Source organism: Aplidium turbinatum, chromosome 14, assembly GCF_918807975.1.
Source record: "Aplidium turbinatum chromosome 14, kaAplTurb1.1, whole genome shotgun sequence".
Lineage (NCBI taxonomy): Eukaryota > Metazoa > Chordata > Ascidiacea > Aplousobranchia > Polyclinidae > Aplidium > Aplidium turbinatum.
The window spans coordinates 8,935,081-8,962,159 of record NC_137485.1 but is presented as its reverse complement, the minus strand read 5'-3'; the positions used below and the strand labels follow the sequence as shown (position 1 = coordinate 8,962,159).

General features: G+C 38.2%; 1 protein-coding gene and 1 non-coding gene across 2 annotated transcripts; one reads left to right on the top strand and one right to left on the bottom strand.

Moving 5' to 3' along the window:
• Nucleotides 1-560: 560 nt before the first annotated feature.
• On the bottom strand, nucleotides 561-26,840 carry LOC145783412 (cAMP and cAMP-inhibited cGMP 3',5'-cyclic phosphodiesterase 10A-like). Its single transcript, XM_082595284.1, has 11 exons — nucleotides 26,405-26,840; nucleotides 25,547-25,716; nucleotides 23,207-23,340; nucleotides 22,394-22,515; nucleotides 20,545-20,699; nucleotides 10,266-10,406; nucleotides 8,889-9,001; nucleotides 4,224-4,390; nucleotides 2,957-3,114; nucleotides 1,977-2,552; nucleotides 561-1,255 (listed from the first exon to the last, which is right to left on the bottom strand). Exons 1-11 carry the CDS (start codon nucleotides 26,768-26,770, stop codon nucleotides 799-801), a joined length of 2,559 nt encoding a protein of 852 aa, XP_082451410.1. The 5' UTR covers nucleotides 26,771-26,840; the 3' UTR covers nucleotides 561-798.
• Nucleotides 24,564-24,670, top strand: LOC145783717 (U6 spliceosomal RNA). Its single transcript, XR_014290938.1, has one exon. It is a non-coding gene; the product is annotated as a U6 spliceosomal RNA (small nuclear RNA).
• Nucleotides 26,841-27,079: the final 239 nt, after the last annotated feature.

Below are 27,079 nucleotides of genomic sequence, written 5' to 3'. Positions count from 1 at the left end.
TACTGTATAATAAACAAGATGATAGAACAAGATAACTTTAACAAACAACTAAATTAACAACAAAACTAATTTAATCGTTGTTTTTAAATTCTTAGAGCATCAGTTCCAATAATGCAGACCTGGTTCGATTTCCCGGCTCGAGTTGGGGGTTTCAACCCCCCCTTTGGCACGCGTGTGACGTCACGATATGGAGAATGATGCTTTCAGTCTCTTTATGTCTCCAACAAAGTTTGCCTAATTTTAAACGAAACTACGTTAAAAGAGCGAGTTTTGCCAATACCAAACATTTGCCAATATCAAACATTCAAATATCTCAGCCAGGAATTAGCAACAAGAAAACATAGAGACTTAGCTTTATTTCCGAAAAATGCCGAAGAAAACATGATCTTATTCTTTTGCTATGCCACCGGGCAGCACCATTTTACAGAAATATTCATACCCACATTTTTGTTGAAAATGCTCTCAGAATGCACCAAATTCAAAGTAATTTTTCAACATTTTTTTTGTGGAGGCCCCCCAGACCCCCGCTGGGTGTCGTCTTAGGCGAACACGCCGTCGGGCTTCGCCTGCCGGCCGTCAAAACTTCCCCCCTTCAAAATTCCTGGCTACGCCACTGACTTGTAGGCATAACTGAAGCAAAATAAATAATCATAATAATAGCAAGTTATTGGGTCAGATTATTGCTGTTACTGGTGTGTGTGTGAACTAAACATATGCTTCAGTAAGCATACATAAGCGTTCTTTTAATGCTGTTAAAAATTCAAAATTAACATAATCGTTGAAATATTATAAATCTCTTTAAAATTTTGTTCTCGATTCTTCAACCATCCATAACCCTCCTTTAATGCGCAAGTTGACATTTTCTTCTTCCATTCTTCGTTCTAGCTTCTTTTCTTCAACTCCAGCCCGAGTTTTTTTCTCCTTTGCTGACTTCAGAAGATCGGCTTCTTCCCGCCAACGTTCCAGATTTAACTTTGCTCCCAATTCCATCGGCTCGCACTTGGGAAGTATTTTAGCCAATGTCTCAAAGCATTTCACAACTACAATGGAGTAAAAACTAACTTGCCCTTCAGGCAAATCTTCTTGTAAGTCCCGATCCATCATTGGAATCAAAGGGATGCTCAATTGTTTTCGTCGGTCGCCTTCAGCCCAGAATTCTTGATAAAGTTCCCGAACATTTGAACTCGTTTCGTTCCATTCCTTTGTGGTGGAGCTTATGTCACACGATGACATCATTAAATCCATCGCTCCTGTCCTAAAATATACTTTATTAATATTACGTATATTGGCACATGATTATCAGAACATTGTGTGAGGCTATATTCAACTGCAGTGAATAGTTGACTAATTTGTAATTGACTGCAGAACACTTCTAAAAGATTCCAAAAATTCTATTTTGAAGTCAAACCATTCAGTGCAATAGAACTTCACAGAATCCTTATGTTCAACCATCAAATATAAGATGGGGGTATATTCAAAAGCATGTTTTGTAGCCAAAGTGTAAACGATGTATCGCATTGCAAAGATTTTTTTTCACATAAGTGAATTTTATCTCAATCGATTAGCATCTCAGTTGCTGCAAATAAGTCATTCTTCGAAACTACAAAAAAGAGTGGTACCGGTAGTGAAAGATAACTACTTTCACGGTTGCAGACGTAGAGCACACTCCATGAGTGAAACTACCATTGCTTGATCGTGCCATCATTGGCAGACATTGAATCAATGTAAAAAAGACTGATGGTTGACTGGGTATTTCCTAACTAGCAAAGCCCATTCTTTCTACATTGATTCAACGTCTGCAAACGTTAAATTAATGTAAAAACAGCAGTTTAATAACAGTAGGCTAATAATGCTTATTTTTATATAGTGCTATATCCATCGCAGAATGCGTTGCTCCTCAGCGCTTTACAAAGCAGACAGTGTCAAAGCAGCCGTATAGAGGAAATTTATAAGGAAAGGCTACTGTAAGTTTTTACCTGTGCTCTGGATTGGAAAACGTGAATATTCCTTTGTTCACCAAATCTTCCACATAACTACGATTGGCAAAATACAACGCCAAATCGGTGGCAATTATAGCTTGTCGCGTTACTGCTAACGCCTTTTCGCGATCTGCTTCGCTCAAACATCCATAAATATCATGATTGTCTCGCGCCATGATGTTCATTGTGAGTTGTAAGTGGTGATATTCCATTGTTGAACTTGGGTAAAGTACCGCTAAGGGATGACCCACCTTTCGAAGAAATTGATTCGACAAGGAACGGTGATCGATGTCATGACAAAGGCATGCAACTAATAATGCAAATCTTTCAACCTTGTCAAAAATATCGAAGTGCCTTTTCATGATGCAATACATTCCATGACAAACTGTCATGGCGTGATACCAATTGTGATAAGGTAAGTTCCGATAGTTGCTCCGGACTGCCAACACAAATCGTGACATAATATCAAGTGGCACGTTTATGCCTCCTTCGTTCATTTCTGTGACATCTTGGACCATTTTAATAAAAAACAAGGGAAGTTGGTTTTGAAAAGGAATCACCGAAAAGTGAAATCTGCAAAAAAAATCAGGTATTTGATTTATTTTCCAGCAAAAAAATAAAATATTTTCATTGTCTATCTATCTTCAAGCTGAGGAAGTTTTTTAATTTTTGGTCTGGCTAAACTTTATCACTGATTTATTGGCAGAGCCGTTGAGAGGATTATTTGGGCCCGCTACCAATCAGACCCTTGGGCCCGAAATCAAGACACACAAGAAAAAGCACTATATCCAAAGAATATGAAGTGATTACAACTTTCAGAGCTCCTTGGAAAGGTTGCAGGTCTCTAAATCATTTCGCGCCCTGGCCCAAAAGTACCTCCTGGACCCTCATATCAACGCTACTGATTGTAGACTACATGCTACAGCTAGGGTACGGTAACCTTCAAATGTTTGTTGGGCCTGCTTATCGTAGTCTACCTGTCAAAATCGTGCGGTATAAGGCTTTCCACAAATTTGCTGTCTTGGCTGTCCGTTAAAACAGATTTGTAATCATGTTCCGAGTAATTACTGTGATATAAATACTGCTCCTGTACAATCTGAAATCTGCACTGGTCCTTTAACAGCTTGGCATGCACCTACAAGAGAAGCTTGTTTGATCAGTGTGATCTAAAGACTCTACGTCTAAACTGATAGGCCTACGGGAAACATGAACCAAAAGTCAGTAAGTTTGGCGAGTTTCAAAAATTCGATCAAATGGAATTCGCTGTAGCAGATGTAGTTAGTTCTCCCAGGATTTGGCTATCTGGCCTATTAGCAAGCTATTGAAAAAATGAGAATTAAATGTTGAGAACTTTTTCGGAGTTCATTTCGTATTTTCACTTTTTACCAAACACGAAATTAAAACCCAATGGCCTAAAAAAGTAGCGAATTTAAAAATGAACAAGACAAACAACACAAACATGCTATAGCCTAACAATAAATTCAAAACAGCTAGAAATGGAATAATGAAGTAGCAACTTTGGTACAGCTTATCCACATTTTGATTTTCACCTTGAAGGCCTATTTGAATAGGCCAACATAACTTTTATTAAGACATTAACTATTTAATCATGAATATTTAGCAAAACTGTAGTAATAAGATGCTTTTTAATGGTGTAAGTTACATGTAGTATAAACTACGCTATTTAATAGTAATGTATTATTCCACGTATCGCTTAATTCCTTTGGAACGTGTTGGTAACCGAAAGCAAGATGGTTGACAGGTCGCTCCAACAGGAAGGTTCACAGGTCACGCACCACGTGACCGGTCTATTTTTTGCTTCAAGAATGAAACCTAAACTTGTAAACTCACCAAACAAAGCCAAAAACATGCTAATTGATCACTTACAACCAAATGTCAAGACATCAATCAAGCTAAACAACTAGAAAACATTTTGCACGACCTCAAAAATTTACAAAATTTTGTCAATTCGGCCATCAGCTCTCCTGTCCATAAATCACTTCTAAAAGTGACCTCATTTTCAAGAAAAACCTAACAAAACCTGTTAAAACTAAATGTATTCACAATTAGCACTAAAGAGCTGTTTAATTAAATTTAAGGTGGGTGGTTCACAGGTTACCTCTGTTCACAAGTCCCGCCTGGCGCCTTCCCATACGGCAGTATTCAACATTATTAAGCTAGCTCCTCTTCACTCGCCGTTATTGAGGGCATTCTCGTTAGTTTTATTATGCTGTTTAGTCTTACCTTGGAATACCTCAAAGCAAGAGCACAAAAAACAGCAAACATTTGAAAATTGTTTTGATCCGTTTTTGAAAAAGCACCTCCGTCTTTTTTATTAATCATTTCAACCACTCCGTATACTTCGTCTTCGCCCATTATTGGGATGCAAAGAACACTCTTGGTTGTGTAACCTAAATATTCATAACATAACTTAGTCCACTGTAGAATCTACATAATTATGATTTTAGCAGTGCAATGATAGCTTATTAGAGTGACCTAAGATAATGCTATTGTGAGTGATTTTGACTTCATTAAAATAATGGGTTATGCGTCTATTCAAAGCCGATAATTCAAAGTGGTAAATTCAAAGCCGGTAATTCAAAGATAACAATTCAAAGCGGTCGATTGAAAGCCGATAATTCAAAGACAACAATTCCAAGCGGTCAATTGAAAGCCGGCAGTTATTAATCCGCTTGATTGGAAAAGTCAATAATTGAAATTAATTAATCTTATTGTGATGTGATAAGAGTGCGAGCTCGTATTGTACTCAAAAGTCCATCGTTTTGCAATGCTGAAGTTAGTCAGAAGTCGAACAAGGAGTAGTATGGATGTTTCTTTCACGAAAACGGAAAGAGGAAGGAATAAAGCATGCCATAGCGGCTACTGCTATAATCACGACAGGGATAGTAAGCTTGGTGAGGGGTTAAGCTTCTGGTTGTGTGAAGAGTATTGGAAGGAAAATAAGTGCAAAGCAAGAATGCATGTCTGCAATGAAAAGGCAGTGAAATTTGTTGGAGAACATAACCACGCTCCAAATGGTCAGCGTAAGCAGGTTTTGGACGTTTGTGCCCAGGTTAAGTTGCAAGCAGCAACGTCTTACGCTACAACTCAGCAAATCATTACGGCGGCAACAGCAGATTTGCATGCAAATGCAGCAGCTCAAATTCCTGAGGAACGTGTTTTGAAACGCAGCATTCAGCGAGCCAGAAGGCAAGTACAAAATATTCCTGTGGAGCCGTCAAATGCTGAAGAACTGGTAATTCCATTAGAATTCAAGAAATTGGATGATGGTACTGTGTTTCTGCTTTATGATTCTGGGCCTGGAAATGATCGCATATGCATCTTCAGTACCCAGCGTAACCTTGAACTTCTCTCTGAGTCAAAGCTATTTCTCTGATGGAACGTTTAGCACAGCTTCAAGCCATTTCTTTCAACAGCTATATACCATCCATGCTATTGAATTAGGCACAATTGTACCTCTTATCTATGCTCTTCTTCCGAACAAAGCTGCTCAAACCTATTGTCGACTTTTGCAGGCTATAAAAAACCTTCGACCTCAAATAAATCCAATGTCCTGGATGACAGACTTTGAGAAGGCTGCAATCAATGCCATTCAAGACGATTTTCCCGCAACTTCACTGACGGGCTGCTTTTTCCATTTACAGCAATGTGTTTGGCGTAAAATACAGCAATTTGGATTGGTAGCAGCTTATAAAGAAGATGATCGAAAGTTTGCAATGAGTGCGCGGAGCCTGGCAGCACTAGCTTTTGTACCAGAACAAGACGTTGAGAAGTGAGAACGCATTACAAGCCCTAGTGATAGATGAAGAATTTGATCACCGAATTCAACCTGTAGCTGATTACTTTGAGGACACTTGGATTGGTCGACCAACTCGCCACGGGCATCGAAGACCTGCTGTGTTCCCAAATGAACTTTGGAATGTTTATCAGCGCACTTTGCGTGGAGAGCATCGTACCAACAATAGCATTGAAAGGTGGCATAGACGTTTTCAATCAACTGTCGGTTGCTTTCGTCCGTCCATCTTTCGCTACATCAACGCTCTTAAGAAAGAGCAAAAACATAACGAAGTCCTAATGGAACGTCTTGTGGCAGGCCACAATCCTCCATCTCAAAAAAGGAAATATGAACAACTAATCAGGGGTCGGCAACCTACGGCCCGCGGGCCGGATCCGGCCCGCCAAGCAAAATTATCCGGCCCGCAGCATTTTTGCAAATTGTAGTTGGCGGGCCAAAACGAACATCCCATTATTTTATGCTGCCATTTGGTTTTACATAACAGAATTAAGATTACTAAATGTTATGTAAAACTTTCGCAATTTTTACTTTTCTATATTTATCCGTAACGCTCACTTGTAATCACGTAGCCTGTGTACTTATGCCGCAACAATGCTTAGTTAGGGCATTGTCGCCATTTTGAATTTCCTTGATATTCTTTCTCTGCGAACTGCATTTTAGAGAGAGCGACGTTGCAGGCCTGACAGATAGTTTGATAGATTTGAAGTTTTAAGAATTAGTTTGTTTGAAGGTTGATAATTTAGAAATATGTGTAGCTTAGGAAGCAGGAATTGGCCTTTTTAGTGACAGCCGGTCCAGACTTTTAAATTACTTTATTTTTTAGAGTTATAATTTACTCCCAGTTCCATTTTTCCGTTTTTTTCAACAAGTGATTCTTGTCTTTGAAGAATTTGCTACTTGTTAGAATCCACCAAGCATAGGAAATTATCACAAAGCGCCTTTGTACCCGCGACCTATCGACCACGGGTCGCTTTGTTATAGTAAACTAGGTTTGGGGCAAAATTTAGCTTAAGCTTGCAGAAGGTAGCATCAAGGTACTTGGCAGTTTCACCTTGAAGTCCGGTTATATTAGCCTATTTACTGCATGCTAGTTGCAGGCTACATGAGTTGCGTTAGTAATAGTCAATTAACCGTATATTTAACGGCAAGTTGAGAACACAACTTACTGATGACCACTTGCAAGATGTTATGATTCTTGCCTCATCCAACCTATCACCTGACCTTCAGAAACTTTCTAGCAGGAAACAACATCAAATATCACATTAATGTTGTGCTGTCAATAAATAAAGTACTTGGTGTTTTTCGTTACCAATTGTTACTATTTTTCTTTATATTAATCTATATAAGCCTATAGTAGCTAAATATGGAGATACTCTGATAAGAACGCCAATTTTAACAATATTATGAAAAGTAAAGAAAACGGAAGTGCAAATGGAAAACTTGTACGGCCCGTTGACATCTGCGCAGTTTTGTTTTGGCCCGCGACTGAAGAAAGGTTGCCGACCCCTGAACTAAATGAACGGATCCTTCGCATTGTGCAACAGTATGATGCTCGAACAACGGCTCAGTATCTGCGTGGAATTGCTCACAACTTTGGCATGTAGTTTTCTTGCGAACTATTTTCTGTTAGAATTGTCGGCTTTTGGTATGTAATTAAATTGAAACTGTTTTCTTATGAACTATTTTAGGTTTGAATTGTCGGCTTTTCTCTGTTTTGTTTTTTGTCGTGAATCTCAGCTTTGAATTATCGACTTTTAATTGACGGCTTTGAATTTTCGTCTTTGAATCATCAGCTTTGAATAAACGGCTTCGAATTTTCGGCTTTGAATTGTTTGCTTCAAATTGTCGTGCTACCAAAATAATGCTGTGCTGCAGGCTGGCTTAAGGTCACTTGTTTTTTTTTGTATGTACCTATCTAATGGTTTGTTTTATGTTTGTTTAATGTTGAGCAGTCGTAGATTCAACAGACACATGACGTAAGACGGTTAGATGTCGAAAGTTGCCACACCAAAAAGAATTAGATTCTAGAACAACTTGTGACCTATTACTGTCTATTTTATTATAACTTTTGCAACATGTTAACATGATGTGATGGTTTTTTTTGTCGTATCCAGGCTTACACCCGGTGGTTGAAGATTTAGATTAAGTGGACGGGAAGGCAAGTAAGCCAATCTTCGTGTCCACCTTCAGGCATGCCTTTAAGTGTTCTGCCACAGACACAGCCGCATGCTCTTGAGCGGTGTCGAACCTGCGCCTATTCGACTGCCGTTTCAGTGTTCTCACCACTCGGCTATGCAGCGCTGTGTGATGGTTGTCAGAAATAATGAATCAGAAATGGTCAAAAATAAGAATAACTAAGCACTACATTTCACTTCCCTGATAGATCCCAGTATGATGATCCATGCTTATAGTTTCATATGTCCAAAGATTTTCTAGATTGACTATCAAAACGTCTTTTGAACAATTGATTGATTGCATCTTTATTCTCATATTGCGAAAGCTTAATCCTGGCAGCTTAGCAAACCTTAAGAGGCTTTAAACCACTGACACAGGTCCGGTCACCGAGATTGACAAAGTGAAGTTTTGTTTATTTTTCAAGTGTTGTCTGCTGTAAACTATTTCATCCACTAGTTGCCGCTGAATGGAGAGCAGTCCTCAAATGCGTTGCTCAAGCGCACACCCCGAGAGCCGAACCAGCGCTGCGTCATCTTAAATTTTGTTCGTTCATACAGTCAGGTGCCTAACCAACTGAGCTATCGAGATTTTCTTTGGGCTGTTTAAGGCGACAATGGTTTGAAAGCCCTTGCCTCTTCCAACAAGCTTTTGGGAAACAGTCAGAGCTAAGCTTAGAAAGAGGCTTTCTTGGTTCGAATATAATTACTTCCATAATAAACTAAAACGTTGATATCTTATTAGAGCAGCTGTCTGGATGACTAAATGATCTTTTACTACTCTTGGCTAATCAGATTGAATTGTTCAGCACTAAGCGTAGCGTTTCTCTATTTGTATGTTATTGCGATGTAAGCTTATTGTGTGCAGTTGTAATATCGGATAGACAAATAAAGTTAATTCTCTATCTGTGTTACTTTTACCAGTTAGTTTGTCCACGTCTCTGTTAAATCGCTTGTCTGCATAAGCATCCGGGATATTTAGAACACATTTCGTCTGAGCAGCACTCCCAGCGATTCCTTTGGATAGAGGGAATCTATGCAATTAATTAAAAAAAACTATTATAAACCTAATGGCGGTGTCCATAGGGTTAACTTTTTTAATCACGATTGTTTCAAATTGCTTTAAGTTTGTTTTAAGATATCTGTGAGCTGTTTTTGTGAAAATAAAGTTTAGAATAAATCCAAACAGGTTGAAGTGGCTCAAAGGTAGACTATGTAGGAACACAACCAGCCCATTTTCTCGATCTTATCGAAAACAATTTACAGAGTGTGCTTACTTCAGAGTGTAGACTCGAAGCTTGAAAAGTTTAAAGCAATCATCAGCTTTAAACTAGATCTATTCTAGAAATTGTAAAATATCAGCTGTAGCCCGTAGCCTATCTGCGCAATAGACTGGATTGGACAGCTACTGAATCAAGTAGGCTACAAACCGTCATCCCCTCAATTCTGATCGCTTCCTGACCAGCTACAAATGTATATTGGATAAAGTCGTTATGTGGATAATTGTTGGCGACTTGCTTAAGTGGTTGCTTTTTGCAGCGAGTTGAAATGGTAAGAAGAGTAGGCTAGATATCTCCTTTTTTACCACATTATGCAATGTTGTCGTTGATTGTAACTATCCCAGCCAGCAAGCCCGACTGGGGCCCAGTAAAAATTTAAGTGGGCACTTGAGCTTATGGGCACACCATGTGAGTTGTTTATGTGTCACAAATGGGTTAACACAAGTCCAGTTTTTCATATTGTATTTGTTTAATTTATTGCCCCAAACCGAGCCCCATCTTTTAATTTCAACTTCTTACTAGTTTTTTTAGTTTGAAACAAAAAGTAAAAAATATGAGCATTAAAATGGGTTGAATTTGGGCAGGCAGTTTGTAAAATCACCCAAACGTTGGTGGTAAGTGGATTTACCAATATTAAAAAATATTTTTACACAATAAAAATATTTTTATTGGCTGTATAAAAACAGCTTTGTCAGTATTGTGTTTATACTGCCAATAATTATTGCAAAGGTTAATGTGGGTTCAGTATGGGCAGCCCATTTGCACAACAACGTTTTAAAAAGCTTAGTTTGAGTTGAATTTTCCGTCTGGGATCCAGATACCAAAGACATCAGTTCGACACCGCTCGGAAACGTTTTTTTCAAACATTTACAAACTGGGCTGCCCAATTGGGTAGGAACTTGAGTCCGAGGACAAATATAACTTGGACCCAATCAGGTAGCCTAAGTGGGGCCCAATATATTTATGCTTTGGTACCAGAAGGGCCCCAATTGTCAATGCTGACTGGGATACAGCCTACCTTATTTCTGCTTGCTTAATAAACACTGTTTCACCATTTTCTTCTTCTCCAGCGTCAAACAAATTTGAATACAATTCACCAGACTCTTTATCCAATAAAAACAGTGAACACCTTTCAGCCGACACCAAACTTTTTGCAAACCTGCAAATAAGTGGAACACAAATGTAATATTCTTACAGACTAAGTGTACAGAGCTACTGTATAGTGTAGCCTATATGCTCGCTTAGCTTAAACAGAATCTATATTCTCAATTGCTTTGGTTTGGTTTTGAATCTTTATTCTCGGACTGACAAAGCCTTGATTGGTTATTCCTGGTAGTTTCGCATACTTGTAGAGGCTCCTGACGCAGGGCAGCTTTATGGCTGAGATTACGACCCAGCTAATTCAAGACATTTATGCAACGCATCCTGCACCTTATCCCTACACTTACCGCATTGGTTAGCTAATAACTGCAGATTAACATCACGGCGACATTTTTTTTTAAAAGAAAAACGTTTTACGTCACCATTTGATGTCATGTTGTAATTCAGTATAATGCGTAGTCGAGTGCCCCTGCATGAGGCTCAGAAGAGCGTCAGTTCGACTTCTACAGAGAGCATGCAACATTGCTTTTGGCAAAACACCCAGTGGCGGCTCGTGCCATGGGGCTGCAGGGCTGCAGCCCCCCCTGAAAGAAAGAGAAAAAAGGGAAGATATGTTTTCCTCTGTGTTTGTCCGACCCGATTACTTTTTTCACTTATGGATTGCGGATTGAAAATTAAAATATTTAAAAATTTGTTTGGAAACATGGCTTTGGGACAACATTCTTTGCAGCCCCAGATTTTGGATTTCAAGTGCTCTGATTGGCTAAAAAATATCCTTGAAGCTCCACCTCTTTTGGTATTTTACAGAATACATAACAGCAATTTTTGAATCTGTTGGGGCTGCATGGAAAACAGCCCCCCCCCCCTAACCGAATAATTCTACAGACTTTTTAAAGTTAAGTTTTGTTTCGCAGAGTAGCGATGAGACATGACTGTAAATGTGATAGCTGTAGGATTAGGGTATTCAACAGGTTATAGGATGTACCGGTACTAGGGCAAGAAAACAACAGTGCTAGGACAAGAAACAATAGTGCTAGGACAAGAAACAATAACTTACACTGGATCTCGAACCTCAATCGTCTTAGGCTACTGTGTGACTGTGATGTGCAGTCTGACCATAAAAAGAGCTCAACACCTGCTCTCCTGGGCCACATCGAAACCTGCTTTTGCCTGAGGATGGGTTTCTTTTATGTCCGGTTTTCTTTATCCATCCTATTATTGTTATTACAAAGTGGCTATTTTTACACACTTGTTGCCATAGTTACAATCAGGTGTTGCCAGAGTTAGGATTAAAGTTAGGTAGGGTTAATTAAGGTAAGGGTTAGAGTTAGGAATAAGGTTAGGGTTTTGATCTTTGCCCAGTTTTGATCTTTGCATGTGACTCCATGCTGCTGAGGGTTGGTATAGTATTTTCTAGGGCAAGGAACGATAATTGTTTCCACTCAGTGATCCGTCAGGAGTGATAGATAGTTAAGTTAGGTGCTTCACTAGTGTCTGCCCTCTAGGTCTAGTACCGGTATGCTGCAGAAGTGCATCTACATGAATGATTTATCTTCTGAATTAAACGGTCTTTCTGTTGGCTGCTGCATTGGCAACTCCTGTCTTCAATCATTTAATGTATGCTGAAGGCTTGTGTTGTTTTGCATCAAGTGTCAAGGGACTCCAGAAACTCATCAATGTTTGTCAAATGTATGTAGTTTCTCATGACATTATATTTAATTGCAACAAAACTGTTGGTGTTTTATATAAAGCCTAGATGTTGAAATTTGGCTATAATCCGATCATATATAATACGGTATTTAAATAAAAATCGTATCTGCTTTGAGACCCTTGAAATATATTGGAGTAATAATTAACGCTTCTACCTGATGATAAAGACATGAAACGACAATTACGGTCATTGTATTGTTCTGAAAACATGTTAAAAGCAAGGTTTTCCAAACGTTTGATTGCTGTTAAAAATGTGTTGTTTCGTTCCTATTGTATGCCTTTATATGCCTGTCAACTATGGTGTAACTATCTTCTATCCAGTAGTAATCGCTTACGTGTTGGATACAATAATTGTTACAGAATGTTGTTTAATCTGCAGAGACGATGCAGCATCACCTCTGCATTCGTTGATAACAATATCACCATTTTTCAAGCTTTCATTTGTAAAAAATTATATCAGTTTGTAACCCGCTGTAACTTGTCTTCCAACCAATGGATATATGAACTAATGCGAACAGACTGTTACACTCAATCTTTGTATTTGGTACATTACGACTCAGCTCTTCGGAGTTGAGTATCTGCTTTGTTTCTACTTTCATCTTGAGTCTGATGCAAATAAATAAAAAAAAAATATCATATATATATGGATACTCTTATTTTGACTCTGAATCTACCTTCATTTAAAAAAATTGACAATGATTTCATTTGTCTTAACAGGTTTATGCTATAATAATTTACACTTTAATTGGAACATTTTGCAATTTATATACAATGGATAATTCTGTAATGTCATTGAAAAAAATTAGGTTTTCCCAGTTGTCTCTGCAAGAAAAACTTAGCATCAAAGCACAAGGAAGACCCACTCCAAACCTTGACATTTCCCAATCATCCACCAGTAGAGGTAACCCTTACGCAAGGAAGTTTAACAGAAATGTGTATGATGATCATGACTGGCTGTGTGGCTGCAACAGTGAAAATGCTTTCTTTTGCTTTCCCTGTTTACTGTTTGGTGGAGATCAAGAACATTCCTGGACCAAAGTAGGTGTGAAAGACCTGAAACATCTCAGTAGAAAGACAGAGAAGCATAGTAGATCAACTTTCCACATGAACAATACTTTGAGTCTTTCAGTGCTTGGCAGAGTTAATATTGCTACACTTATAGATTCTGGATATCAACTCTCCATTACTAAACATAATGAAGAAGTAACGAAGAACAGAACAGTATTGTCAAAGATTATAGATTGTATAAAATTTTGTGGCAGATTTGAATTGCCATTAAGGGGACATGATGAAAGTCAAGGCTCAAAAAATCCTGGTGTGTTCATGGGGTTAATTGATTTTGCTTCCAATCTTGACTCACGCTTCCAAAATCATTTTAATTCTGCAAAGGTATTCAAAGGTACATCCAAAACTATTCAAAATGAGCTTTTGGAAACGATTCTTGAGCTTTGCAAAAGCAAAATTAAAGAAGAAATATCACAGTCTGAATTTGTAGCAATCATGTGTGATGAAACTACTGACATCTCAGAGAAGACACAGATGGTGATTGTACTACGGTATGAAAGTCATGGGAAGCCTGTTGAAAGATTTTGTTTTTTTTTTAATCCTGCTAACCAGACAGCAGAAGCTCTGTCTTTAATCCTATTTCAGGAACTTAAAGTTTTGCTTGGGAGCAATACATCCAAACTTGTAGCACAAACTTATGATGGTGCTGCTGCTATGAGTGGTGCAAGAAATGGTGTGCAATCAAGAATCAAGCAAGTATATAGCAATGCACACTTTGTCCATTGTTATGCACACCAGCTAAACTTGGTTATACAAAAAGCCACTTCGCAGAATACCAGTGTCAGAGTCTTTTTTAACAGTCTTTCGGGAATCCCAAGTTTTTTCTCCAAATCTCCTCAAAGAATGGCTGCTTTGGACCAAGTTGCTCAAAGGCGTATTCCTCGCCCATCAGCAACACGATGGAATTTTAAAAGCAGGACGGTGAATGCTGTATCGGAGGTAAAAGACGCACTTATAGAATGCTGCTCAACTTTGGAACAAAGCAACTCTTCGGTGACTGGCTTTGCTGCTGCTGGTATAAAACGAATGCTCATAGATCCAAAATTTGTGTTTTGGTTAGATTTCTTTTCGAAAATCATGCCTCATGTTGACATACTGTTTGCTCAGCTGCAGTCTGTGGAGCTTGAGTCATTCAAAGTGCAGTGCTCTCTGGATAATTTTCTGTCAGCAATACAAAGAATAAGGGAAGGCATTGCTGCAGACAATGAGTCACCTTCACCCACACGGAGAATGCCTGAATCCCAAATCATTGATGCTAAAGAAGTATGTGATGTTGTCTTAATGCAGTGTCAAGAAAGGTTCAAGTTCACCAATCATCTTGAAGCAAGCACTTTATTTAATTTGAAAAATGCTTCACAATATGCAAGACAGTTTCCAGAAAAAGCTTTAGAAAAGTGTTGTGAAGCATACCCTATGTTAATCAAAGACAAGCTCAAACCGGAGCTGTCTGTTCTCTATTCTAGAAATGACATGCATTCAGTGAGTGGACTTGTGCAGCTGCTTTCGTTGCTAAACCTGGAAGGAATGCAATCAACTTTTTCTGAAGTAATAAAGCTAGCTAAAATTCTACTTACCACTCCAATGTCAACAGCAGAACCAGAACGTTGCTTTTCATCACTGAAAAGGATTAAAACCTTTTCCCGCAGCACCATGTGTACTGAAAGACTTTCTGCATTAGCCATGGTGTCAATAGAAAATCGCTTAATAACTGAAACCAAAGATTTCAACGAGAGGGTAATTGACCATTTTGCCATGGCAAAAAGTCGCCGAATGGAATTCATCTATAAATAAAGGTCCGCTGTCCTTTATATGTGATGCTCAGTAATGTGTAGCAAAGAGTAAATGTGGCACCTATGGCTTGAGCGAGATCAATGGTTATAATTACAATATGTGTGTGTGTATTTGTTTGTTTTTGTAATGTTAGGTTCAGTCGTGTTCTCATTGCTTTAAGAATTGGCGCTCCAATTGTTTCTGGAATGAGGAGGCGACTGATTCTTAACTAATTCATCTACTTGTTTTAAAGTGTCAGGTTTGGTGGCCGTGCTTAACTATATTTATCGATGCATATACCGCAATATTAGATCCTTTCATGCACGTCTTAAACCATTAAGGTTTTGCCACCTTTTCCTTTTGTTGGTTTTGTTACTGTATTTCTTTTTTACAATATCATTTCTTTTGCATTCTGTCAAAGAAAAATAATTTGAATTGAACTGAATTATACTTGCCATCCAGTGGGCATTTACACTTGTGATAGAATTGAGATTTTGTCTTTGTCCTTCTGTATTGTGATACATGCAGGGTTGCTAGCTGGCTTCAGCTGGCAAAAGATAATTTTTGTAGGAAAGAATAAAAAATGTTAACTTCCAAGCATTTTTAGTTCTGGAGCAGTGGGTGCATACATGCAGGGTGCTCCAAAAAAGATGTAGCTACGGTTATACTACATGTATACTGCAATATACTGTGTGTGTGCGAAGATTATGTACTTTGTAATGAGATCGTTTTTAACTGCAAAAAGTCGTTTGCTATGTATTTTCTAACTAATCACTTAAAGTTAAATTTAAATCCAATTTCACGGCTCAACGGAAGTCAAATCAAATCTGTAGATAGCGTCAGATACTTGGGTGTATTTCTTGACACGGCAATGTGTGATGACAAGGATATAAACCGACAAGTACGATCATTATACTGTTTTACCAATAAATTAAAATTTTACAAGAGCTCCAGTGAAGTTAAAAATGTTCTCTTCCGTTCATATTGTACCCCAATGTATGCATGTCACCATGGGAAAATTATCACCAACGTGAATTAATCGCTTGCGTGTTGCATTCAATAATGCATTTAGAATTATTCACCATTTGCCCAAACATTATAGCGTAGGCTACGTGAACATCAAGTCTTGTGTAACATTGTATGTCATATAACATTTGATGCATTACAACGGAAAAGGGCCTTTGTTTTGTTGGGTAATGTGAATCATCGTCAAACTCTATTGTTGATTCCCTGATAAGGTATGACTGCTATCGTAACTCAAACTACCTCCTTCATTATAATACCACTATGTAGGCTATGCCGTTACCTAGCCTTGATGGCTGCTATGGCACAGCAGTGATATCAACATTCATCGATTGATAAAGTTTAAATTTCTTTTTATAGTTGGGTGTTTGAACAGATTAAGTATGATATTTCATTTTGAATATTGATTTTTGTTTCGCATGTTTAATTTGTGTGATATGGATCGCATGATCTGAAATGGACGATTGATTAATAAATTTATTGCTTACTTCAGCGTCATTCCTGTGAATGTACTTCTGTTTGTCTTTTGTTTCTGTGTATTTTTTTGTGTGGATCGTATGTGGACAATCGTGTCCGATGCCGGCGATCGACAATAAATATTTGCAGACAACAAACTGAGCGAACTATTGAGAAAACGACGAAGTGCATAGAACATAGTTTGATTTGCAGAGGTGGGCAGTAACTAGTTACAAAAGTAACTAGTTACTGTAACTAGTTACTTTTTGAGTAACTGTAACGGTAACTTCGTTACTATTTTCCAAAAGTAACGAAACGCGGTAACTAGTTCCTATTTTAGCACTTTTTCAACAGTTACAGTTACAAGTTACTTTTGTATTGAAATTTATGTTTCTAATTGCCGTCCATTACTCTGCACATGTTTGTGTCATGCTTTATGCGTGTTTGCTGCGCGTTGCTCAATAATGCATTCTTCTCGCAGCTGTATCGGAGCAGCACTGTTCATGCGCGGCGCTCTTGTTTTGTGATCTTATGGAGCAGAATTGCCATATTGGCAAATTCATCGCCAAAATCCAGAAATCTGGCGATTTTTTAAGACGTTTGGCTTCATATTTATGGTTTGGCGATTTGGCTTTTTTTTAGCGCTTTTTGAGAACTGATTTGGTTAAATTAATTGCTTTTGGTGATTGATCAGTATGTGACTTTCTATGCAATGTTTAGCAAAAGTGTTTGGCGACACTTGATAGCTCAGTTCATGCTTGTCGTATAGCTGCCAGAGGTGTACAGGAGTCGTATCTTTGGAGTATTTAGGACCCGGAGTCTCGGTGTTACGTTCACTGTTCGCAACCTTATTACATCATTGTTTTCTCGATTCAAAATTGGAAGTCGATGTCTAAATAACTTCGAGTCATAGCAGAGAAAACAAATTATTTCCTTTGTTTCGAGCATTTAAAGAGAATATAGTTTCGGGAGAGAGTTTTCTTTTTTGTACCAATATATTTAAACTTTTTGAAAGCAACTATAACTAACTGACTATAAGCATCAAGAAACACGCAACGATTATAAGCAATAGTGTGGAAAACAGACAGACGGAAAACAAACTACATTAGGAAAAGGCAACTGCGTAACTAGAAAAGAATTTGCACCACAGGGTGCGTGATACATCTAATAAATGTTGAGGAGAATGGATGCGCCTCCCGCAAATAATTGTTTGTTTAAATTTGGATTACAGCGTTTATGTTGAGATTTATGAGTAACTGAAAGTAACTAGTAACTGTAACTAGTTACATTTTTGAAATCGGTAACGGTAACTCAGTTACTATTTTGGCCAAGTAACTGTAACTCAGTTACTTTTGAAAGTAACTTTGCCCACCTCTGTTGATTTGTATTTAGCACTGATTTTGAATATAAAAATTTGAAATATTAGTATTTTTCAAGCTCTACAGCAGCATTTTTGACTGTTATTCCACTCCCAAATTTCTTTTGAAAATGCTCTCAAAATGCACCAAATTAAATGTAATTGTAAAAAATTTTCTGGGGGGGGCCCCCCAGACCCCCCGCCGTGGGTGTCGCCTTCGGCGACACGCCCGCAAGGTTCGCCTGATATCGCCCTCCAACAATTCTTGGATATGCTGCCTTGCAGCCCCCCCAATTCAGGAGGCCACCAGCCGCCACTGAAAACACCCAATTCATGTCTGAGTGTAGGCCATAGCATCTTTTCACAAATTGGGACTAGGTGGGCAAATTTTCAAAAAAAGTCATTTTTAACGCGCGAATTCTGTTAAAAAGGGCACTTTTCGCGCGTAAATAATGAAAAAAAAGGCATTTTTTTCGAGCGTAAAACAAGTAGTTTTCACAGGAAAGTTGTGGGTAAAAAGACATATTATACTGAGGCTAAACTTTTGAGACCTATAATTGATTCCTATATTCATCTCCGCCCACAATATTTTATAAATAATAATGTAATAAAATTTAATCTACCAGCATTTAGTTGCAGAGTTCTCTTGTAGCCTACTGATAAAGTAAAAAGAAACAACTATGATAATCTATGAAACACAACTGCTAAGATATTATAAGGAGTTGAATCTTTGCAGATTAAATGATTCTACAAAGCTAGTATTTCATTTTGATGAAAATCAGGCAACAAACTTCGGAAATTCAGACTTTTAAAATCTCACACAAAATTTGTGGTAGCCTACTCACCGCACACATTAATAATCTGCTTGAATGGAACATTCACGATATTATAAGTAAGGTCAAAGGTAGGCTCATAAGTTCTAGATGTATGCTGATTGCTGAAGCTTTCCATTTAGCTGTTCCCTGAGCTGTTCATTTTTTAACTGCCAAAGAAATAAAATAGTTCAAAATGTGAAGAGTATTAAAAACGTTACTTGATCACTTTTATAATCTAAAAAGTTCTATCGGAAAAAACTGCAAAGTTTTCTCCCAACAGTTATGCCTAATAAAAATTATTTTTGAAAAGAAAAATAGTGCAGAACCTGTTATGCCGCTTGTCCTATCACTTTTCTTGTTCTTTTGTCATTGATGACTAAGGTTTGGGTCTGGCTGTTGTTTAGTCTTGCAAATCATTTTCCATGTCTTTTGGAAATTTAGAAGATCATGGTGCAGTTTTGTCAAACTTCAGAGCAGTCCGCACATTATTATACAATAACAATAATGAATAACTAGCAGCGAGACATCAACAAGCTGATAAAACATTTTTGCTCAGTCCGGCATAACCTGCTAATTGTTTTTTTGTTTATCTTTATCCTGCATTGCGGGAAAGCGGACTTGAGCGCTATGCATCGGTGTACGCCTTCCGACATACACCTGACCCACGCTGCAGCCGACGGCAATGTCTGTTTCCGGTTGTCTACTCTACTTATGACTTAAATTTGGTACTACCGTACCCATTACTCGAAATCGATCACTGGGTAGAGGCAATTATCGTAAGTTTCTTGCCCAGAAAAACAACAGCAGGTGCGGGTGGCTGGAGTCGAACATGCAGGCTCTCGACTGCGAGCCCAACGCGCTAACTGCTGCATCATTACATTACATCATTACTAATGCATCATGACACATACTTAGAAAGAACAAGAAAATTCAGTTGCTTTAGGCCAGAAAGAAGTAAATGAACAGAGTTACAAAACAAAATCTACTTCAAGGGAAACTGTACTCAATTTTAGCCCTAGCCAGTTAAAATCTTATCAGGCATTCATCGGGCATGTCTACCGCAAACGCGGAATTGAACACTCGGCAATGATGGGGCGACTTCCTGGTCAGAGGCACCGAGGGCGTCCACGTTTGGAAATCTTAAAAAATCTTACAACATGGACAAACCAAAATTTTCGAACCTAATTAGAACTATGGACAATCGATCGTTGTGGAGACTCACGGTAGCCGACGCCTTATTCATGCATGGCCGATGATGATGATGAGTTAAAAATATAAAAATACGACGATTCCCATCGTACCAAAACATATTCCCTATCATTTTTCGTTGAGCAATTGCCGAATCACTTTTATCAAAATTGGAAAGCACTATTTTTACTAAGGGTTACACTCTCAAGTCAGCTTCTTGGGTCTATGAGTCATTAATGGTAAAAGCTGTGAGAATCGAGAAGTAGTTGCGTTGGCAGGCAGGTTTCGTTCCTAAAAAATGATGCAGGCATCTAGTGATGCCACCCTATGTTGCTATAGCATAAATATACAAAAATAACTGCAATGAAATAACTTACAACGAATTCCCACATTCGGTAGCGCTGATAGATCGCAAAAGTAAAGTGTTCCATAAGAATGTACAAAAAGTACAGATTTGCTGTTTTAAGATAAAACTAGGATCAAACTTAAACAAAAATTACGTCTTAAAAATTGCCCACCTAGTTTCAAACTAGGGGGGCAAAGAAAGGGCTAGGGAGGTAAGCGAAGGGACTAGGTGGGCAATTGCCCACCTAGCTTATATGTGAAAAGATGCTATGGTGTAGGCTATACACAGAAATACACGTTATTACCTTTCCTCCCACTTAACCTTTAAACAAAAGGTATTAGCTGCAATGCTGCATGACAAAACGCACAGTTAACGCATAGGTTACTATTGCAGATTAAGAGCTTGGCTTATAATAAACTAGTCTATAGGCTATCTTGGACAAGCACAGTTAGATTGAATAAAAAACCTCATTATATGCCGTACGATGCTGTCGATGTCGGTGATATCATCTAAATATGTTCGAGATACTTTCAAGAGGAATTCGCTCATCTCACTCTGCTGTTTAAGTCCATTACTCACTTCAGTTTTATGAACAGCCAACATAACCCAATCGAGAAAATTCTGCAAGAATAATGACTGAGACTCAATCAACTAGGCCTACCATATCACCCAAAGAGAGGACATGTTTCGTAAGCAAGGAAAATGCAAATGAATTTTTACGTTTGAATAATTCTTTCCATCTTCCTGGATAATTATTTTTTTTTGAGAAAAGAGGACAAATCCTTCTAAAAGAGGACGCCTTGCAGCTCTAAATCAACACAACTTAAATTCTGAAACATACCGGCAGCAACGTTATAATCCGTTTTCATCTAATAACACAGAGCTTTTTGTCTTAAACTGCCAGACTTGCACGCAACTTGCGTAACTACCAGTGACGTGCGTGAGGTTCCTAGATGGTGAGGCACTAATTTTTTCAAGTCACTTTTACAATAAAATTTTTTAACAACAAAAATGGTATCATACTAATCAAAAAAATTAGCAGCATGCTTTCACATTTATTAAAAATAAAATCCATGCTCCCATCCTTTTGGACTAAAACATTTGTGACTTTGTTGCATAGAGAAGACCCTTCTTTAGTCCTAACATTATCACTAGATATTGAAAACAAGAGACAGGGAAAGCAGAAAAGGCAATTTTTAAAGCATAGCCACACAGCTACTTCTTTTTTGTGTACCAATCAATTTGAAAGTTGCAAATTATTTTTTTTGTTCAGTCGTTTGATGCAAACCTTATAAATTTAGAACCGGTCTTCCTTTATTTATGACTTCAACTTTGGATTGAAAGTTTATTTTTTAAAAATCTCTCAGATTTAATACTAAATCTTCCTCCATTTTTTAGTTAAGTTTTATAAGAAACAATCCTTTACACTGCGAGAAGTCACATACCACGTAGGCTACTATGCGGGCATTCCAGCTGGACGAAAAAGGTTTCATAGCTGTGACGTCACATTTGAGGCAAGCTTCAAATCGTAGCTAAATCGTTCATGATGATTTCTGGGCGACTTTGCGAAAGAAAAAGGCACCCATAATGCAGTGTATGGAAGTTTTCTGATCAGAAGTGAGAGGCACAGCTTGGCGTTGCCTCTCCTCGCGTATTTCAACGATTTTGACCACGTGAACGCTTAATATGAATATCGCCACAGAAAAAATTAAAGCACAGTTTGGGTGTAGAAACACAAAATTTGGAGGAAAGGGGGTACGACTACAGCAATTCACACAAATAAAAGCACCTAAAAACGTGCAATATTTTCTACTTTTTAACAAATAATATTTATTCTGTGATAACCATATCTTTGATATAAATTTTGCTTTGCCAGATGTTGGCAGGTGAGGTACTGCTTCACCTGCCTCCCCTGACTGCACGTCCCTGGTAACTACAGAGTAACTTTGCCTACAAGATGTAATCACTACTATTTCTCCAGCTTAACTGACTAAAAATAAAATACCAATATCAACCAAAATCGTCTTATTTATTGCCTATGGTTGAAAGGCAAATTTCATGTTTTTTTTACAATAATAATTTAATTGTGATGTGATAGATACCTGAGCCATGGACTTCTAAATAGTAGCATCTGGACTGGACACTCAGTGGTCAACATGAGGCCAAACAGTTGGTAGAACAGTTGGCCAACAGTGGGCCAACAGGGTTAGTTACTTGGCTGTTGGCCCACTGTTGGCCAACTGTTGTACCAACTGTTTGGCCTCATGTTGCCCACTGAGTGTCCAGTCCAGATGCTACTATTTAGAAATCCATGCCTGAGCGATTGTTAGTGTTTCCGGGGTGTATGCTGCACCGTCCCAATTTCGGTACAGTTCTATTACACCAAGCAGATCTCCATTCGGCAGCGTTAATGGGAGGCACATTACGCTGATTGCACCTACAAAAACAAAAAAATTACATTTTAGTCGATTTCAGTAAAATGTTGGACTCGCGTTGGACAAAGTTTTTTTTTTAACCATAGAAAAATAAAACTTAACAACCAGACGGCATTTAACATAACAACATGAAAATAAACTAAAAATTACAAACATTTTCGGCTATACTCATGTTAGCCCTTTTTCGGCCAAAAACGTTTGTAATTTTAATTTATTTTCAGCATACACCCCGGAAACACTAATAATATTATGTTCGGCCTAAATGCCGTGTGGTTGCTACGTTTTATTTGTCTATGGTTCAAAAAATCACCTTTTTACCAAAATTGGAGTTTTTTAGCAATTAAATGTCTTGTTCACTGTTTAGTCAGGATTCATTTATTACTGGCGCAAGTTTCAAAAACAAACCAAGCCGTGGTGCTCCTCATTTTTGTTACTTCTTTACGACAATAGGCTAATGAATTAGGTATCATAGATATTTCTTCTTCGTGAAGCAAATTTCAGTTACACTTGACTAATGACTATATTGCATCACTGCTTAGTACTTATTCAAATCTGATTTGGAAGCAAAATTTGAAAACAAAAATTGACATCATTTGACAAAAAGTCCTTCGAAGAAATATCAAAACTATGGTTGAAAACCGCATGCTAAGAATAAAACATTAGTGTTTTGAGGTTAAACTTTCATAAATTTACCAGTTGTTGCAACTCCTTTTGGGAATCTTTCGTCCATCGGTAAGTCATCCACAACAACGGACTGCATTGTGTAAGCAACATGCGCGGCTACTGTGCTTTTCTTTCCAACAGGATAACTTGTCATGGTATCAATTCTGAACATTTGTCATAGTAGTAAAAATTATTATGATTTATTGTCGTTCTAGCACAGCTGAGAGTTTTTTGTGCGACAGTGTAGCCCAGGGGTCACCAACCTTTTTTGCATGCGGCCGCGGGCCACTTTGGCACTAAGGAGAGCTGTGGCGGGCCGCACTAATAAAATTTTATGTAGGTTGACTCTTATGCTAGAAAAGAACGCATTTCGTACCCAGTATCCAGCGTTACATGTTGTTTATATGTATGTTAGAAACCGCAGCAACAAAATTAATCGAACAACGCTACTGCCAGGCCAAGCTCCTTTTACAACACTTTTGATTTTTTTAACAATGCCTAATAAACAAGGCCACTTGTTTTGCGCACTTATAGCGAGGCGAGTGGTTTCATCAGAATATTCATCGCCAAGCAAGAGTGGTGTTGTCACTTCGCTTCACAAATGATATCTTGCAATTAACAATTTCAGTAAACAAGGAAATGTTTGACACGTCGCAATACAGGCAAGAGGCAACAATAGTGACCTGCAAACGTATCAGCGAAAATTAGGCTCCAATAACAGGGAAAAAGACACCAGGCACCACAGTAGCGTAGCCAGGAATTTTGAAAGGGGGGGAGGTTTTGACTACATAGCGGCGGGGAGTCTGGGGGGCCTCCACCAGAAAATTTTGAAAAATTACTTTGAATTTGGTGCATTCTGAGAGCATTTTTAACAAAAATGTGGGTACGAATATTCCTGTAAAATGGTGCTGTCTGGTAGCATAGCAAAAGGATAAGATCATGTTTTCTTCGGCATTTTTTGGAAATAAAGCTAAGTCTCTGTGTTTTCTTGTTGCTAATTCCTGGCTGAGATGTTTGAATGTTTGGTATTGGCAAAACTCGCTCTTTTAATGCAATTTTGTTTAAAACTAGGCAATTTTTTATTAGACTGAAAGCATCATTCTCAATATCGTGACGTCACACGCGTGCCAAAGGGGGAGGTTGTAACCCCCAAAACCCCTCCCTTGGCTACGCCACTGAGGCACCATGAAACAAACGCTTGTGGAAATCACCGCAAAATCGTAATTCTATCGTAACTCATGAACAGTTTTCCCTCTAAAAAAGCAATGTGTTGATTTTTCATCCTTTTTGTGAGAGTCTATAAAACCGTCTTTCTTTTATTATAGACAACTGTCACTTGCGGTGCTTATCAGCATGGCAAGAATTTGTTGATTAACAACACTTTGCAGTAGTTGCTTTGGCAGTACATATACTAAAATTGGAACGATACAGAGAAGATTAGCATGGTCTCTGCGTAAGGATGACACGCAAAATCGTGAAGCGTTCCATATTTCTTTAAAAAAAAAACATTTTGCAGTAGGCTACTAAGCTAAATATTTTCATAATACAATCAGAAAAAGTCTTTAAATTTATATATAATATTTTGCCAATTTATTATAAACTGAGTTGGCACACAGACCTATTTTGCCAACAAAAACTTGCATAAAGAGAACACTGCTCGTGAAACACAATAACGGTGAAACGCACACTAGTGTTTACATGACATTTGCAAACTTAAAATGAGCAACCCTATGCTCACAGAAATTCGAAAACAGATGTTTTAATCAACCACTGGGACAGTGTGACTGGACATCGCATTGGAATAACTTTAAGCAACCCCCACCTAGAATTAGAACTATAATCTGATTGGTCGGTCGGTGGAATCGTATGCAAAGCAAAAATATGCTTTCCGAAAAGTATTTTTTGCCTTCGTGCTCTTTAACTCCTCAAGAAAAGTATTTTGGTTATACTTATACGCTGATACCTTCCGCGGGCCGCTGCAATACAGCGTGGCAGGCCGCATGCGGCCCGCGGGCCGCCAGTTGGTGACCCCTGGTGTAGCCTACTCTTTTTCAATTTTGCATCGCATTGACGATACCAATAGGCTACATTAGGCCTATTAGGCTACTTGACTTATATCCACCGCTTTATGAAAGAAAGAACAAATAACCGGTATCATTTTTAAAATCCGTGGTATGACTCGATGTGAAATCTGATGCAAAGCAAATCGAAATGCAAATTTTGTGACAACAAATACTATTTGTGGTAGCCTACTGCTATTTTGCATTCATCAAATGCTGGCATTTGCACAACAAACTAACTATTAGCGTAATTTATTTACTGTATAATCAATTTACATTAGCAGTAGTAAAGTCCCGATGAGGAGCCTACCTGTTTCTTGGAAAAGGATTAATTTTCCAATGCGGTAGGCCTGGATTATATAAATGCAACGAATCCCCCGCGCCGTCAGAAGTGTAAAAACTTAACCCTGTGGACAGGGTCATATTTTGCAATTGTGAACAAAATTCATACAGTGGCTGGATGTATTGGCCTTTTTCAATCTGAAACGGATTAAATATAACAAAATTTAGGCTCGGGAGGGTATAAAATTAGATCTGTGCTTGTTCTTATGCAATCAAAGTCGTCTGGTTAGCTTGGTGGTTAAGCGCCCTACTCAAGATCATGCGGCGCTGGTTCGGCTCTAGTAGAGTTCTTGAGCAACACATTTCATGACTGCTCTCCATTCAATGGCACCTAGTGAATGGAATAATTTCCTTGCAACAACAAACAGAATAGCATCACTCTTCCAATTTCAGTGACCAACCCTGCGTCATAAAGCCTTTACAAGTAGGCTATGCGAAACTACCAAGACTAACCTATCAAAGGCTTTGTCAGTCCGAGGATAAAGATTCAAAACCAACCAAACCAAAGTATTTTGCACTTTTTTTTGCAAAGCCAAGAAACGTTTCTAGCTTGTGTAATGTGTATGATTTCTATTTCGGAGAAAAATTGCTTCTCTGATTGGCTCTGTAGCTCTCGTGGACTCTATGTAAGGATGTCCACTGCCCAAACAAAAAACATATTGGACATGCTAATCAATGCTCTAAATTGAAATGACCTACGAAAAATTGAGCCTAGGTATAAAATGGCTTACCCTTATTCATAAACCCCAAATTGAATGTATGATTTAATTTAGCTTACTGTCTTTACTTTTGCGCTATGCATACCTTGTATTTGTTGACAGCTTACCTTAGTTTTTAGCTTTTCGTAATCGTTTTCTTCATCATCCTCTTTGTTTGGCTTTATATTCATGGCCGAATCTCTGTCCACCTTTCCTTGATTATGGACAAGGGATCTTTTCTTAGTGAACCATCTGCTTATGGTCTCTAAACGGGTATTCTCTATTATGTATTCTTCAAAGTCTTGGGGATTTTGAAGAGCAAAGTTACTGATTCTACCTGTAATTTCCTTCTTTGACATGCCGTTAAACACCATTGATTTTGTAGGCAGGTTTGGCGAAGATGATGATTCATCGTAATTGTGAGAGTGCCTTCGTCCTGGAAAAGGAAGCCTCGGCTGAGATCTCATTTGTTTGTAAGCCCACGGAGACTCCATTGATCTTAGTTTGAGTTCTAATCAAACGTTTAACTGTTCAAGCTATATTATTTTTTTATTTATTTATTGATGAAATGCTATGTTGAGACGTGGTAAAAAAATTAATGGTTTCATTTCCAAGATGTCCATTATGACAAACCTTCAATTATGACGCAACAAGCTTGAACCACCACAAACCAAGAAAGCAAAGTTAACCTTTAACCTAGTTACCAGCACTTTGCGCAAAATCAATCTTCCCTGCTGCATCCCTGAGGCGTTTGGCAGGCAGAAGCTGTAGTGTTGACAGAAAAGTTCCAGAGGGTAATTTTG